The following is a 16,631-nucleotide window of genomic DNA, read 5'->3' as shown; positions in this document are numbered from 1 at the left end:
ATAATTACATTTCTTTATCACCAACAATTGTTGTATTCATGCACTAATCACAAGTCAAAAAGTGTACATATTTATTGATTGTTAAAAGGTGTCTCATGTGAGCCCTGCCACTGAATGTCATCAACATACACATCATTTGCAGGGGCTTCACACACCCTGTGCCTCACACAGTCTACGTGTATGTGTAAACATCGTGCGAACTTTACCAAGCTTTCGGGGAGGCTCGCTTTTTTATGGGGGGTGGTGGATAGGGGTGGAAGGGGTTGTTTGCGTGTGTCTCAAAGAGAGGACTGACTGTGACTCTTGTTGCACAGAAACAGTGTAGCTGCAAGCACGTAGGTCTACTTGCTTCATGTCAGCACATTGGATAAGTAATAATCAGTTAATGATGACATCAAACCTCCACACAGCATGCATGTCAGTCTTTATCAAAGCAGATTAGTAAGGAATCACCCTCGTGCATGAATCACACATCAATAATACCCTGGTTTTACACATGATCCATGATTATGAAGATACAGAAAGATGGAAATACATTGCAAAAACAGCATATTGTCAATATTTAGAGACCCCCCTCAAAATTTCATGAATCGTGTTTTCAGGAGAGGTCATGAATTATTATGAGAAGTCAAGCTCCTCCTGGCTTGCCCGTAGTTCACACCCTGTGTATAAATGCACAAACCACAAACTGTTCTGTCTGTCACACGGCCCCACAGTCCAGGTCAGAGTCCTAAAACACAGCAGACAGTTGGCTTTTCTGAGTCCTGGATGGTTCTGTAAGTGGGGTTTGGTTAAAACCTTTCAAAGGCTGTGGTTAGTTTCAAGTTTAGTTCTGTGAAAAAAGGAATTTTTCAACAATCCCATTTGTCATGTTTGGAGCTTGTGTGCCCTAATAAGAAAATTGCTGACAAATGGCAGTGCTGTGTGTTCAAACTATCACCATGCAACACCAGACAGCCAGTTTAAGAACTCTCGTTCTTAGTCTTTTCATTGTGAGGCATTTTATAACATCAAGTGTCATTCCTAAGTCGACGATGAATAGCAACAGTGAATTTAAACAAATTCCACTGAACATTTAATACATAAAGGCATCTTATCCTCACCATTGACCTGCCATTTTGATTACATATTAAACCTTTTTTACAACTCTTGGCTTTGCACAATATTCTCAGTATTTCTTCTGAGATCTAATAACTACAGAATTCAATTTGCTGCAAATCAAACAGATGTTTATTTTAAGCTGCTGTAAACATCATTTCCACAATGGGTCAAATGACTACGTGCAATGTGAAATTGGTCCGTCCTTTGTAGTGTTGATCCCACAGAGAGCTATCAACCAACTCTGCAGTTCGCCTCAGCTCAGTGGAGCATTTTAGTGTCTTTCAGCTAATTGTTTTGGTTTCACAGGTTGGCTGGCTTTGGTTTAGTTTTGACATCAAATTTATTTTCAGCCCCAGCAGGCAGCTATTTTCAGCAAAAATGAATAAATAAATTAGGGCTGTCAAGCAGTTAGATTAATCGCATGCATCAACTTTTGCTGTGAAAGTATTTTAAGTATTTCAGTAAAAATACATTTTGGCGAATGTGTTGTAGTAAAGCTGCTGGATTTGGGACACAATTGTCCCCCCCGTCCCCTTGCAGTCCACTGCAGTCCATTTTGCAAAAGAGTTAGTTAGTCGGTCACAGGTACACTTAGTTTGCGTCTGAACGCCTGGTTTAGTGTGGCCCCAATGGTGGGAAAATTCCTTACTGCAAAAACTGCAGAAGACAATGCTCCTATCAACACTTCCATCTGGGCATTTTTTAAATGTAAATGTTCCATTCACAGGACCAAGCAGCGTCATCACGTCTGACTCCATCATGTGACAAAGCCACTGTGGCCTTCAATGATACGCTGGGTCAAAGGGCACCACAGAACACAAATAATCAGCTTTAATTTTTTTAACGCAATTTTTGTCTGTGATTAATTAATCGAAATGAATGTGTTATTTTGGCAGCTCTAAAATAAATGAATACATACTCTGTTTTCTATAACTGCCCAGCAACAAACAAAAGAGAGGCAAGGTTTAGCAACTAGCTGATGAACATAGTGGAGCATGTAGCAGTTGAGGAGACAGATAGTCCCCTCAAGAGTTGGTAGAGACCAATACAGAGCTAAAAGGAGAGTCAGTATTGGACTTGACTCCAAATTATGGATAATGTCAGAAGAAAATGTATGTTTCTGCAAACCATTACATTTGTACATTTTGTTTTTATCATATAAAGTGGCATTGTATATGAGCTAATTCTGACTACATGAGGTGGAGGGGATGGTGTGTTACCTAGGAGAGACACCGGCCAAGCTGCAGACCACTACTCAAGACCAACAAACAATATTGCTGCATTTCCAGTGGCATTTTAGCCATCAGCAGTAAGTGTTTTTAGCGACCCATTGCTGTGTTTCCTGCAGGTATAGTGGTGGTGCCTAAACCCAACCGCATGTTGCTCTGTATCTGCTGGACGTGTAAATGAGCAACTATTTTTCATTATTTTATTGCTGTATTTACAGTCAGTCAATCTATTTGTCATTTTTTTATTGATGTGCCTTGCCACGATTTTCATCATTATTTAAGTAAATCTGTAATAAAGACACTGTCCACCCTGGCAGAATCTGACTGGTTTAACTGGTCATGGAATTCCACAGAGTTATCAGTGTCCTCTCCACGCTCCCATTGTTTTGTGAAAATTGTAGCTACGCATAATATTATAGCAAATTTATCTTTGCTGCCATCTGGCAGCTGCCTGGCTCTTTATATTCAGTGTGTCCACAACCTGCCTGGGACCCTGTGCACTCCAGTATCAGATCACGACATCACCCAAGCCCGTGTGCTGTCCACAACTGGAACCAATGAATTTAATTTTTCTGTGCGGCCTTCAGACTCATACTGGTTTGTCACCAGTTCTAAATCTCCCTCTGCCCAGGGCTTTATGTCTTTTGCTGACATCTTTAGAGCCCGAAAGTGGGGGTGAACACCAGAATGGGAAGTCCTTCTCTGTATGTAGGAAACGCACAGCTTCCTCTGTCCAGGCTCCTGACATTTTCTCACTGTGGGAAGCATGCTGTGCTCAGGACGTTGGTTCAGATTCACATTTACAGCAGCATTAAAAACAACTTAACCCAACAGCCTAATGCACTATGTCCTCTTCAGGTCCAAATAACAAAACAGTGGTAAAGTGGAGCTGATAGAAAGAAGTGAGAAGGCTCAGTGTTATGCATGCAAGCATACACAAAGTGCATGAGTCGCTCATTTAGGAAGTTCAGGAGTTGGGTTTGGTTTTCCACTTTCAGGGATCCTGGTGGTGTCTCCATCAGGGCACTGGACTGAGCTTCCAGGGGTCTTTGAAAGGTCTTCAGAGATCTGTGAATGGTCTTCAGTGGACCTCAAAGGGTCACATAGAGGTCCAGCAAAATTTTCCAGGCGACCCTAATTAAATTACTCAGTCATTTAATTCAGTAGAATTCAACATAGTAAAAAACGGACACCATGATGACTGTTTGACGCCAAATTTAATATACTTTAATATTACTAGTGCTATAATTTGGTGTCTTTTTTAATCAACAAAGCTTTAATGTCTCTCCTTGTGACAGTTAGCAAATGGGATATTTGTATTCTATTAATATAAGATGCTTAAAGAAGCCCATATTTAAATTATTCCTGAGCTTTTTTGAGAGCACAAAGATGTATATGTATTTATTTATGCCTTTAATTTTTTCACAGCATGACAATATACAACCACAGTTATGGGTTAGATCTGGTAAATTGCCATTTGATTCCTGCTCTCTCCCTCCCTCACTGTCTGAGCTGAAGTGAAAGTGTAGAAACTAGATCTGCAAATATTTGAGCCTGAAATATCATATTAATTCATGTTGGATGAAGATCTTACGCTGCATGTTTTTCATAAGTTGGATATGAGAGCTCATGAGTATAATCTGCTATAATAGAATAAAAAGAGTAAAGAATAGCCTTGGTCGTTTAGGTCGCAACTTGTGGCGAAACAAAAAGGAAACCGTCACGGGCTCTGTAACATGGTCACAGCGGTTAATTCAAGGTTTTACAGCTCCGGAGATGCAGCGGGCTTTTGTTCCTGAGGAAGCCGAGGGAAGCGGTGAGGAGGTCGGTCACAGTGTCAGCTCGGGACCGGCCCTGGCATCTTACTGGTGCTCATTTTCATCAAATGATGGATTTTAAGTTTTCTCATTAACCTAAAGCTAAACTGCAACTTACCGTGATGTAACTACGCCTATGTGCCAGACAGTAAATATGTCACAGAGCTGGTTTACATCAACAGTGTTTTAATATTTCTTAAAGTTTTAAATAAATCACCAATGTATATTATTTTTTTATTTTTTTTTTTTTTGTTGTTGTTGTTGTTGTTGTTTTTATTATTAGTAATTGTAGTAATATTTTTATTATACGTTTAAGGTATCTTATCTCGTATTTGGACGCATGAAGCTTGACTGTTATTTCGGGATGCGTCTGCAGTCAAACCTTTCCCAACTTTATTGTGGTCTCTCAGTTGTTTTGGATCTTTTTGAGAATAATTTAAGGGCTACAAAGGCCAGTTTAAATGTAAAATACTACACGTTACGTTGTCAAAAAAATCTCATGTAAATTAGTGTTTCTTTTACCTCTTGACTTTGAGGCAAATTATACAATAATTTACTGTAATCAAAGCCCTAAAAAACAATTTAATTACACATGTATAGAATAGGCTACACAACAATATGGCTTTATATGCAAACATATAACAAACAAATGGTTGGGATCAAATAGCCTAAATGATTGTGACTTTTTCATTCTCATACCAGAAAAATGAAAACAGTATCGCCATTTTTCACATTTGTCATTTGTGACATTTTTATGTGATTATCAGTGAACATTTGAAATTAGAGCCAACTGTGAGGGACACACACACACACACACACACACACACACACACAAATCTCCTGCTTTTTGCAGCAATAAAATAAAAGTATTGATTTAAGTCCAGAAGACTGACATGCATTGCACAAGTGCAGGATTGGCTCATGTCTGTTTCTGTGGCCTTCACGCTGTGACTATTTGACATCATGTCAGCTGGAAATATATGGACCAGTGGTTCCTTCATTAGCTCTGCTAGCACGGGCTAAACCAAACAGGATACCAGGTCCCCCCCAAAAATTTGCTGCATGATAGAAAGAAACATTTAATAAGATTTACAATAAAAGAAGAAGAACAGATAGCACGCATGGATAACAGATATGATCTACTGCCTGATCAATACTGAGAACATGCGGAGTTGCAGGACGCACCAGCTGCAAATCAAAAGCATTGAGGAAATGTATTTCCAGACACCTCCTTTGTATCCTGATTCTGCAAATACACAATTTAAAGCATCTTAATATAGGCAACAATACACAAAATACAAAAACACATAAATAGCCCTGCTCATACTACTGACCGTGTTGTGATAGGCTACTGGCTCCCTTATGCGTAAACTTTAAATGCAAGAAAGAAGACCAGGACCATTTCACTTTATTCTTGACCTTGCAGGCTAATTGTTGTTGTGCATACGCGTGCGCGTGGCCCCTGCGTGTGTATGCGCGCGCGTGTGCGTGCGAGAGAGCCAGCAGGTCTACTTAGCAGGCCCATTGACATTAAAGAGAAGTAAACAGACCCTGCAGACGGGGCCAGAGGAGGGGGCGGGGGCTCGCCATTGGTTGACAAATGCTATGAAGTCAGTTTCTCCTCCCCGGTAGTAAAGATGACGTAGTAAATCAGAGACTCTCCCTCTCTCCTTCTCATACAGACAAGCTGGCTTTACCACAGCTCAGTAGGCTATCAACTAGACAGTAGTGACCCAGTGCCTGTCCAGACTGGTCCTGCCTTGCCAAACGGCTCTGAGGCTGACAGCTGCTGACTGGCGCACAGAGGAGGATGAGATGAGAGAGAAAGGAGGAATAAGCTGCGCACTGTGAGAGAGTTTCTGAAGGAAGGAGAGGAGGGATAGACGCTGCTGTGACTTTATAACTAGAGGAAGAGGGAGAGGAACAATGTCTTAGAGGAGGAGGAGTTGTTTGGACTGAGCTGAGCGGCCTACTGGGCCACATAAGACAGGACTAGCCCGGGTCTAGCCTACTGTTGCACGGAGGACCGGCCGTCACGGTGGGAGCGGGCGGGCTGTTTCCGTCGGGAGCCGCTGGGTAGGTTATTGAAGATGCAAACATCTGCTCCGGACAACCGATAAGCAGCGAAGGCGAGCTCACTGCTGCAGCATCCGAGAAGGACCTGCGTGTGTGCGTGTTGGAAGGGCGTGCATGAGAGAGAGAGAGTGTGTGTACGCGCGCGCGTGAGTGCGTGTTTGTGTGTGCCACTATGAGTCTTGTGTCGGGCTTCCCTCACCACCCGGTCATGCACCACCACGACAGCCACCACTATTCCTTGCATGCAGCGGCCGGTCGGTGTCACGAGGACACCGGGGCTCCTCCGTACTTCACGAGCTGGCTGATAAGCCACGCGGATATGAGTCCAACCGAGTACAGCCTCGCACCCGGGTACAGCCCTGAGTACCATGGCAACAGCGGCGGCGGGTCCACCGGCGGCCTGGACCCGCACCATCACCATCACCACCACTACGGACCCGGCGGCTTGGTCCCGGGGGCCAGCGCCATCTCGGTGAATGGAGCCACGGTCGGTATGCACCACCACCACCACCACCACACACATCCACGGCCCGTGAAGCGGCGACCCACGGCCAACCGTAAGGAGCGGCGGCGGACCCAGAGCATCAACTCGGCCTTTGCGGAGCTGAGGGAGTGTATCCCAAATGTCCCGGCCGACACTAAGCTGTCCAAGATTAAGACGCTGCGGCTGGCCACCAGCTACATCTCCTACCTGATGGACATCCTGGACAAGGACGGACAGCACGGGGACACGCAGGCTTTCAAGGCCGAGCTGAAAAAAACGGAGGCTCGGGAGGAGAGGAGGAAGAGAGAGGCGGTAAGAGCACGTATGCACCGTGACACAGCCTGTGGACCTAAATAAGGGCACCAATTGTACTCAAGGTTTTTTAATAACATAAGAGTAATTAATTTCATCAGACACCAGCCTACCCGATCAACTAGCCTAAATCTGACCTACCCTCATATTTTCTGGGTTTAACCACAACCTATATATAATAAAGAAACACCGGTGTAGCCTGACACTCCCAGCAGGCAACAATTCACTGACAAATAACTTATGAATTATGATTTGGGTAAGTAAGCAACAGGCCTGCCTTGGTTCTATAATTACAGGCCTTCTCCAAGTCTTGAATTTAGTATACATGCTGCATAAGCTACTGAGCAGCAGACACATTTCACAGACAGGCCAGTAATGGAAAAACAACAAAGAAGCAAACAGCTGAGAGTTCAGACAACTAGGCAGCTAACTTTTAGGGACGTAATGTGACGCAGAGATAAACACAGATAGTTTAATTAAACAAGTGGATTAAACCAGCAACTGCACCCACCTTTAAAAAAGAATTTAAAATAATATTATTCTTATAACAATTTGGCTGGCGTGACGTGTTTTGACCTAAATTCACAGACTCTGCAGGAAGAAGATTTTACATATTGTTGCTGTTCATAAAGTGAATTATTTCTGGTGCATCTCACGAAGATAAATGACTGAAGGTCACAGTTGAACGTGCTGTAAATACTCTCTCTTCATTAGTCCTACTGGAAGTGGAAAAGGCAGCGTCCGAGAGGAAACACACTATTGGGTTAATGTATATTCATAACTGAATAACATAAATATTTGCTCATTCCCATTCACGCTCGCATTAGAGAAAAAAAGACCATAAAATAATACAATTTGGTGTGAGATTAACGTGCGTAATGGTAACATAGAATTTGCAAAATATAGACCATTTGATAACAGATCAGTTTTCACACATAATGCACTTTGTGCAATTTTATTTATTCAAATTCAATACTAGTTTTGCTTTGCACATAGAAAAAGCGACGTGAATAAATTATGTTCTAAAAAAAATACAGTCCTGTTTAAATACAATACTTTGCGTAAAAGGCTGTGTGTCAGCTGGATTTATGGAGGACCCTGCGCGGCTGTTTTTTAAAGGTCGTGGGTCACCGGCCATCATTGCTTTTACAATTGTGACGTGCAAACGAGGTTATTTTTTAAAAGGATAATGTTGTGTTGACTCGACGGGGTAGTTATGTCAATGTTTGACTGGTTTAACCTGTGATAGGCGATCCCAGGGTTATAAATATTTCTGCACGATGACAGAAATGGCACGATAAATAAAGTTTACGCGGCTGGAGACACGGATATTTTGCTGATTGGCCATAGCTTCATTTATTGAGAAGATGGAGGCGGAAATCTATGTAAAGGTGAGATTAATCGTGCAGAAAGGACAAAGTGTAAATTATGAAACTGCTTTCCTTTTACGTGATTGTTTTATAATCATGCACAATAGCTGCATCCGCCATCTATGGACACTCCATAGGACTATATTACGCGGTATCACTGTTGCTAAACACCATTTAGATCTCCTATCCCATCCTAACATGACATTACATACAATGTTTTGTCATATTTAAAACTGAGTGAGAAGGTCACAGAGCTGGCATAAAAATCAGGAGTGAAAAAAAGGCACAGCAGCTCAGACTCTTCCTGTGCACACATATACACAAATGGAGTGTAATCTCAGCCCTATTTATTTGGGGGAGGAATTTAAACAGCCAATGAAGCATATGGGGTGACTGCTAAAGAGAGAGTAAACAGTAAAATATAAGTGTGTTTACCCCTTTTTTATACTAAACACTTGGCTGGTAACCAAAGGAGAGGAAAAAAACTTCCCCATTTAAGCATATAAGCAAAAGCTTTTACACAATAATGGTTTAGTCCAAGTGATCAACAGTGGAGCCAGAAAATTGGTTGCCATCCTCAGACAGCTTGGAGCCAGGAGGGGCCAGGTTCAGCCATGTAGACCCACCACGATTATTCCTAGCAACACTTTTTTTGATGGTTTCGTCCTTTACAGCCGCACATATTATCCACATGATTTTGGTTTCCAGCTCTGCATATATATATACGGCCCATATCCCATGGCTGCAGCTTTACAAGGCCAGGGTTTATGGTTTGAAACATGCAGGAGATTTAACCCCAGTCCAACTTTGCTCTTTCAAACACAGTAGCCAGTGTAGAATTAATACTTCATTTATATTCGAGTTACATGGCTAGATGTAGGAATTTACAGTCTTTTTATTTACTATTATTGATTCTATGCTTTGACAAAACTCGCCGCCTGTTGTTTTGACACACATTAATCTCATGATAAATGGCTTCATCATAACATCCTACCCTATCCTACATCAGGTTGAGTCCTGCATGGAAATTATGTGCAGATATGAGCAATGCATGACCGTTTGGTCCACACAGAGCAGGTCAGAATAGACTAGAGGAGAATCGAACAGAATAATTATTTCCTGTCTGTTGCCTAGCGTGCTGCCTATAGGAAGTGTGCTGCATAATTGAAGCCAGAAAGCAATTTTTCCTCACATTTCAAACTGCAATCACTAATAGAAGGATGTGGTCCTCTTAATAACTCATGTCAACTCTGTCCTGAAACTCAAACACACACACACACAGCCCTGCTACAGGGACACTACAGATAAATCACATATATGAGCAGAATTTTTTAATTTGTTTTAAAAATATAAATTCTTATTAAGATGAAACTTGTATCAGAGGAGTGAGCGAGTGAGTGTAGCTTAAGTAAGCACTTAATGTTGCTCAGTCTGCTCTTACATTAATGATTAAGTGGTTAACCCATAAGTGAATTTAAAGTGTATTTAAGAGGATGACCTCTAAGCTTGCAAATGAGGGGGGACTTGAGGTAATAAACTCAGTCATTTCAGGGACCCTGAGTTTATATTATGCTGTGTGTGTGTGTGTGTGTGTGTGTGTGTGTGTGTGTGTGTGCAGGAGAGATTTAAGATTCTTTTGCAATTCATAAGATTTTTTTCTTCATCCACACTGTTGTATGTTTTGTGTCACTGATTACAGCTTAACTCAGGCCGCATCACTGTGGATGTTGTTGTACCACAGTGGGATAATCCAATGATCCAGTTTGTGCAAAATCAATAGAGGCAGGAACAGGACGCTGCTGGGTTTTAACCAAGACAGAGCGGTTTGATCAGTTTCTTGTTGTACGCTACACTTAAAATACATTTTTTAAAATTAAAAATATGTGCATGATCTTTAAGTTTAAGCTTTAACTGCATTATCTTATCACAGTGTAGCGGCAAAGTGATGACAAATGTGAATTTAAATCATTTTCTGAAATTATTTCTGATAAATAGATTAGGAATAAATGTTTTATTTTATTTTATTTTATTTTACCAGGAACAAACCTCTCCTTTACAAGAATGTCTTGTCCTGTCAAAATTGCAGACCAACAACATGTAAAAGTTACAATTAAAAAAAAACATCAGAGCCACAGCAGAACAAGAAACCAGGTCAACATATCCTGGATCAGACAGAGGTGTTATATAACATTATGTGACATTGTAAAATCATCAGTGTTTGGTGACAGGCCTGCATGTTACTGAATGAGTCACAGCACACCTTTTCATTTTATTCTAGTGTTTATTTGACTGTTTTTATTTCTATCTCTGTGGCATTGTGGTTCTGTAAGTGATACAGAGTAAACGTGCAGCATACAGAGAGCTGTAAATTTACATGCTAGTGCTTTCGGCAGCCTGACTAGAGACAGTGATATGTATCACGTTCAGTGACATGTAGCCTGCAGACTAACAGAGCCTGGACTTCTGTCTTGACAAGTGACTGCTGGAAACAAGTGTCATGAGTGTGTGTTTGCAAGAAGCTCCAAAAATCCTTCAATTAGGTGTGTGTAAATAATAAAACACTGACAAAACCCCCATATTAAGTTAATACAAACATCACATGTAAAGGTCTACTGGCTGTTAGCTTGCTTAAATATTGAGTGCAGTTTGAGTTGAAGTACTGAGGCATTATTTATTATATTAAGTACATTGTGTGTTCATTATATTAATTTATATTCTGAATGTGTAAACAAATGTGTAGAAAAAGAAGTAGTTATGCCTTATTACAGTAGATGAGCATTTATGTTTTCAAATGATTATGAAAAAAGTTTTTATAATGACATTATAATTTGCTAATTAATAACAGTGACGTGGAACAACAGCATAAAGTGGAGGCCCCGCATAAACTCAGTGTGCTATAATTTTAATAATAAAAATAATTCCTTATTCACACGTCCAGTCAGTATTGTCCACATTCTTATTCTTATTGTTGTTGTTGTTGTTGTTGTCCCTTGTCTTGTTACGATTTTTAATGTGTTACCTTTTGTATAAACCATTGTTTTGTACTTTTGTTCTGAGCAAGGAACACATCGCAGTGTCACGGCAGTTGCGGCCTGTAGCATACACCATACACCATATACCATTATACTATAGGAGCACCCAGTAGAAACAATGGGGATGAACATGTTTGGGTGTCTGCTGCATGGTTGTGTATATCATTACGCACAGACTCCTCCTGTTAGCAGTAATTACAGACACGTCCTGCTGGCAACACTCGCATTTTATTGGACCTTATGGCTTTGGTAACGCACCTGGACCCAAACAGTGTGTTTGCCAATCCGGACCACTTTTTTTTTTTTTTTTTTTTGGTTAGGCCCATTTCGTCCAAATTTGCTGTTTTTCTTCCACACGCAGAGAGTCACCGTGAACTCAAAGATTAACGCTGACTGTCTGATGTTTTATACGCGTAGGCCTATTTCAGCACCAAGTATAAAAGTGTTGAGTCCTTTTTTTTAATAAACTCTTGTCTGTCTTTGTTTCTCTTTAATGTGTTCATATAGATTGCTCGTTGCAGGACCACTTACAAGCTGAAATTGCAGCATGCTCAGAGGGGACACAGTGTTAAAATCATTTACGCTACTTTAAGTAATACAAAGAAAATGCTGCGTTTTAACAGCACAACTATCGAAGAATAAACTCTCATTGCAACAGAATATTTTCTGCAGAGTGATGAGTTATTGATGCAGGTGATCTGTCCCGTTTGATAAACGCTCATATCTCCAAAGATCACCGTGGCTCCTCACCCTGCACAATGAAAGAGGCCTGCTCACGCGCCGCTGCTTCAAAGTCGCAGTCAGATTTTAAATGCAGGCTCTTGCGGATGTTGGCTGGTGGGTTACAACGTGTTTACCGGAGTGAACAGTGGTTCACCGCTTCACAATTGGTGTGGGCTCTGCTCGCTGGGAGCAACGCGACAGTGCAACATTTTTATGAAGTATGAAGAGAAAAATGATAAGTCTGGGCTGATGGTGCAAATCCTGCAGATCTCGTCCTTCAGCACAAATAAACGGACTGAGTCAGGATGACTATATTACACATTGTTGGAAGATACTGCAGCAGGATGGTGTCACTGTGTCATCAGACACGAGCCTCAGTGACGACACGAAGTCCATTCATGATTTGCACTGTGTGCTGAGGTTACACAGTGTCATTATGAATCTTTTTTTTAAATATTAATATACAAATACTTCTAATTTCTCTATTGGCCTATTTTCTATTTTCCAACTCGGCCTATGGTCCTGCTACTGATCCTATTGTCTCGTTGTTTTCCGCTTTCTTGCACAGAACACACGTTAAATTCACTTAAATCAGCAAGTTCGATTAAAGGTGTAGATTTCTCCTTCAGGAGTTACAACATGTGCATTTATCCCCCCATAAAAACATTAAAGTAGCATATACATTTTATTTTTGACAAAATTAAAGACATTTAAATTATAAATTGGTGCATAAAAATTCACCAGAATGCAGGAAACTGGGTGTTTGACGGTCAAGAAATTTTGCCCCAAACCCTTCATATGTGTCCTCCCCAAATATTGAAACAAAACCTACGCCCTTATCATAATTATTATTATTATTACGGACGTGTACAGTCAGGGTTTTTTTGCGAGTATTTGTGCTTTTTTTTTAAATGGGGACGACATGTTTTGTTTAAAAAAATGCATAGCCCACATCACTCAATAAATACTAATATTATTATATTGCTTTTTTACCATATAACATATTAAAATATTTTTATTAGACTAATCATGGATTCAAAGCTTTTGCTAAATTAAAACTGATAACAATAAAAAGAATAATATATTACAATTACATACAGCAATAAGAATAATTTGATCATGTGTTTAACATTAAAGGACAGTTGAACCTGTTTTTTTACAACGTCAAATCCTTCAGTAAATAAGGTCTACCTTAAATAAGGTCTATAAACGATAGGTTTTACTCAAGAAACGCTGTTTTATCCGAGCACCCGGTGGTCAGGTGACCATATGAACGTGCGGAGCTTATAAAAACATGTTATTCCTCTGTGTAAATGTAATTATGAACACCTATTCTTTCACATACTTGTGTATCCAGCGTCGTTGTCCTTGATCTCATAGCTGTTACGTCCTTTTATCTGTAGGCCCAAGTACACTGAGAGCGATGCAAAACCCGAGTCAGATCGCTTGTGTACTTGGCCAATAAAAATGATTGTGATTCTTCAGCATCGTAATAAGTCTCATAGAGAAATCACTGATGTGGAGCATTTATGAAATTGGGCCTGTCCCAAATAAAATATCATTACACTCAACACACACAAACATGGATGTGGGTTTTGTTTTAAGGCTGGGAGTAAGGATGGTCCACGGCAAGAAAAAACTCTTACTATCCTACATTCTGGTGATTTTTTTTATTATTATTCTATTTATTTAATTTTTTGGCACCAGTTTGTGCATTTTCTGCGCCAATTTATGGTGTTAATTGGTGTTTTAGATTTTGTCAAAATAAAGGTCTTCTGCTACTTTCAATTTCTTTATTGGTCTAAATATTGAGGCGGTGTGTCCCCTGCATCCCCCTGAAGTCTACAGATATGGCGACATGAAATCCAATAGGTGCACTCATGTTGTGTTCTCAAAAAAAAAAAAAAAAAGTAGGCTATCATGGTGTATAACCAGGGGCAAAACTGTGGGGCCCTTGGGCTGGAGGGGCCTGTAGAGAGAGCAGGCCCTTGCATGGGATTAAGATGTTCAAAAATAAATAAAAACCAAAATAATTATAGGGTCCTCAAAAAGGCAAACCCATCTGTTGTGGGTCTCTTTTTTCTTTTTATTTATTTCTTTTTAAATATGCTTTATATAAAATCTAAAAACTATTCAATTGAATGATTAATTTCTTACCTTCTTTGTTATTTTTGTCAGATATGCAGGGATGATTGCTGGGTAATATTTATGTTGATGTTGTCCAATTTGCCAATTGGCAATAGGCTACATATAACGAAAACAATTTCCGTGGTGCTGTTTAGCTCTACTTTCTGTCGTATAACCCATATAAAGTTTGTTTAAACACGCATCAACGTGTGTAAAATAACTAACACCAAATGTTATGTGTGCGCAGGTGGAGATCCCAAAGACAACGTCATCATCCTCATCGTCATCCTCCTCGACAGCGGGCGATAAGAAGAGTAAAGGACGGACAGGATGGCCTCAACATGTCTGGGCCCTGGAACTCAAACAGTAGCGCCTCCTTCCCTCCATCCCTCACTCCTTCCGTCCTGACAGCACCCTGTCCCTCCTCCAGCTCCTCCGGGAGAGTGATGGGACAGTCATGGCGCGCTCTGATGAACTGTACCGGCGCTCATTATCATCATCATGACCTCTCTGGACCTGGATCGAGAACGGTGGACGCTTGTGTAGCTCCGTTCATGTTGGTGAGACACGAAGAAAGTTGGAGTTCCTCGTAGAGCATGATTTCAGATTTATAACTCCCCACACCTTTCATCAGCGATCCCTGATTTCCTCCTTAAATTGTACCCCGAGAAAAAAAGGGGGTCGCCAAATGGAAATATCCCGCATGTTTTATCAATCATCATTCCCCTATAATTCAACATATTTGATGTCAGTGGAAACTTTAGGACAGGCTCATTTAAAATACAGTCTATAAGCTTGGATGTGCGTCACAGCAGCTGGGTTGGATAGGTTTGATAAAATCCATCGTACATTTGAATCAACAGGAAACACTGCAACCAGCCCAGTCTAATGAAATAGGTGCTGTTTGGTGGATGGGATGTATGCCGAATTAAAGAGTGGTCTATAAAAGCTCTCAGGTTCTGTTCTGCCAGATGTGTAGGGCCCTACGTTTCCACTGAGCGAATATACCACTGCTTAGATAATGAACGGAGACCGGCGGAGTCTCTCTTCCTGCAGAGGGGAAACAGGACCGGGATAGGCGGAACCATTTCTCCCCTTTCTCTCCAAACACCTCCCATTAAAACCACCACACACACACACACTCTCTCTCTCTCTCACACACACACACATGCACGGGGTGTTGACGTGCTCTCTGCTTTATTTAACGGAATATATTTATGTGCAATGCGGCCGTGAGAAGGACCCGAGCAGCCACTGCGCTGACTCACACCGGACATTTTACTGAGCAGGCCTACCTTTGATTAAACGACAAGGTGTATGTGAAGTCTCTCTTTCTTTCTCTCTCTCTCTCTGTCTCTCTCTTTTCTCTCTCGCAATTTCTGGGTTGTAAATGTATTGACGTCACGGTGATGACGACGTGTCCGTGTTGTGGTGTGAAAAATGTGGTGGGAGACTAAAATAATGCTTTATGTGGGGTGTAAACAGTGTCATAAATTTAATAAACCACCACCTGGTGATGCAAAGTGGATGCTTTCTTACTTTCAGTGGGTCAAAGTGGATTGTGTGTAAATTTAATACTGATGTCTGAGAATGAGTCAGAAGTAACAAGAGAAAGTTTCCACATGTAGCTCCAATGAGCATTTGGACTCAATGAAAAAAAGACATCAGCCTAAAAGTGTGTGATGTGCAGCATTATTATGAACATGGCTCCCTATTTCAAAGCAAAAAAAATGACCAAAAAATAATTTGAAATAGTTACTTTCATGTTATGACAAAAACGGAACCAAGATTTAGTGTTAGAATTCTGGACAGGGACAAAAATTAGATCATATGTGTGGATTTTGTGAACTTGTGCATTTACCCCCACCCTCCCCCAAAAATATAAATAAAGAAATAAAAATAGAAAAATAAGAAAAATAAATTTCCATTATAAATTGATGAAAAAAGGCACAAATTGGTGCAAAAATTTACCAAAATGCAGAAAATTAGTCTCTGATGCTCAAAATTTCCTGATGAGGACCCCCATCCCCACTTCAAATGTTTCCCCCTAAAATTTGAAACAATACCTATGCCCCTAAAGAAGATTACAGCCTGTGTTGCATAGAAAATGTGTGGCAGATAATAAGATACAGATATTTAAAATTGTAGGACATAGTCTTAATTTATTTTTTAGGCTACCCTTTTTCTTAAAGGCATCTAAATTTTAGTTACGAGCACAAAAAAATTAGTGTGACTTCATGACATAAATACATACTTTCTAATGTAATTGTTTGTTCTCAACTTTCAAAAAAAAATAAGGGTTTCAACTCTGTGTTTGCAACTACAACTGCAGCCTACAAACATCTAACAGCCTCATTAAA

The 16,631-nt window shown here is 40.5% G+C and overlaps 1 protein-coding gene across 1 annotated transcript; it reads left to right on the top strand.

The window, feature by feature from the left end:
* Window positions 1-5,834: 5,834 nt before the first annotated feature.
* On the top strand, window positions 5,835-15,797 carry hand2 (heart and neural crest derivatives expressed 2). Its single transcript, XM_033623350.2, has 2 exons — window positions 5,835-7,019; window positions 14,519-15,797. Exons 1-2 carry the CDS (start codon window positions 6,396-6,398, stop codon window positions 14,639-14,641), a joined length of 747 nt encoding a protein of 248 aa, XP_033479241.1. The 5' UTR covers window positions 5,835-6,395; the 3' UTR covers window positions 14,642-15,797.
* Window positions 15,798-16,631: the final 834 nt, after the last annotated feature.

Source organism: Epinephelus lanceolatus, chromosome 3 (assembly GCF_041903045.1).
Source record: "Epinephelus lanceolatus isolate andai-2023 chromosome 3, ASM4190304v1, whole genome shotgun sequence".
Taxonomy (NCBI): domain Eukaryota; kingdom Metazoa; phylum Chordata; class Actinopteri; order Perciformes; family Serranidae; genus Epinephelus; species Epinephelus lanceolatus.
The sequence above is the reverse complement of the archived record's forward strand: the minus strand, read 5'-3'. Positions and strand labels throughout refer to the sequence as shown.

Bases quoted from the DNA above. Each gene is read 5' to 3' on its own strand.
- hand2 (XM_033623350.2), top strand. From the start codon at position 6,396: ATGAGTCTTGTGTCGGGCTTCCCTCACCACCCGGTCATGCACCACCAC. The intron at 7,020-14,518 runs GTAAGAGCACGT...ATGTGTGCGCAG, and splicing joins AGAGGAGGAAGAGAGAGGCG to GTGGAGATCCCAAAGACAAC.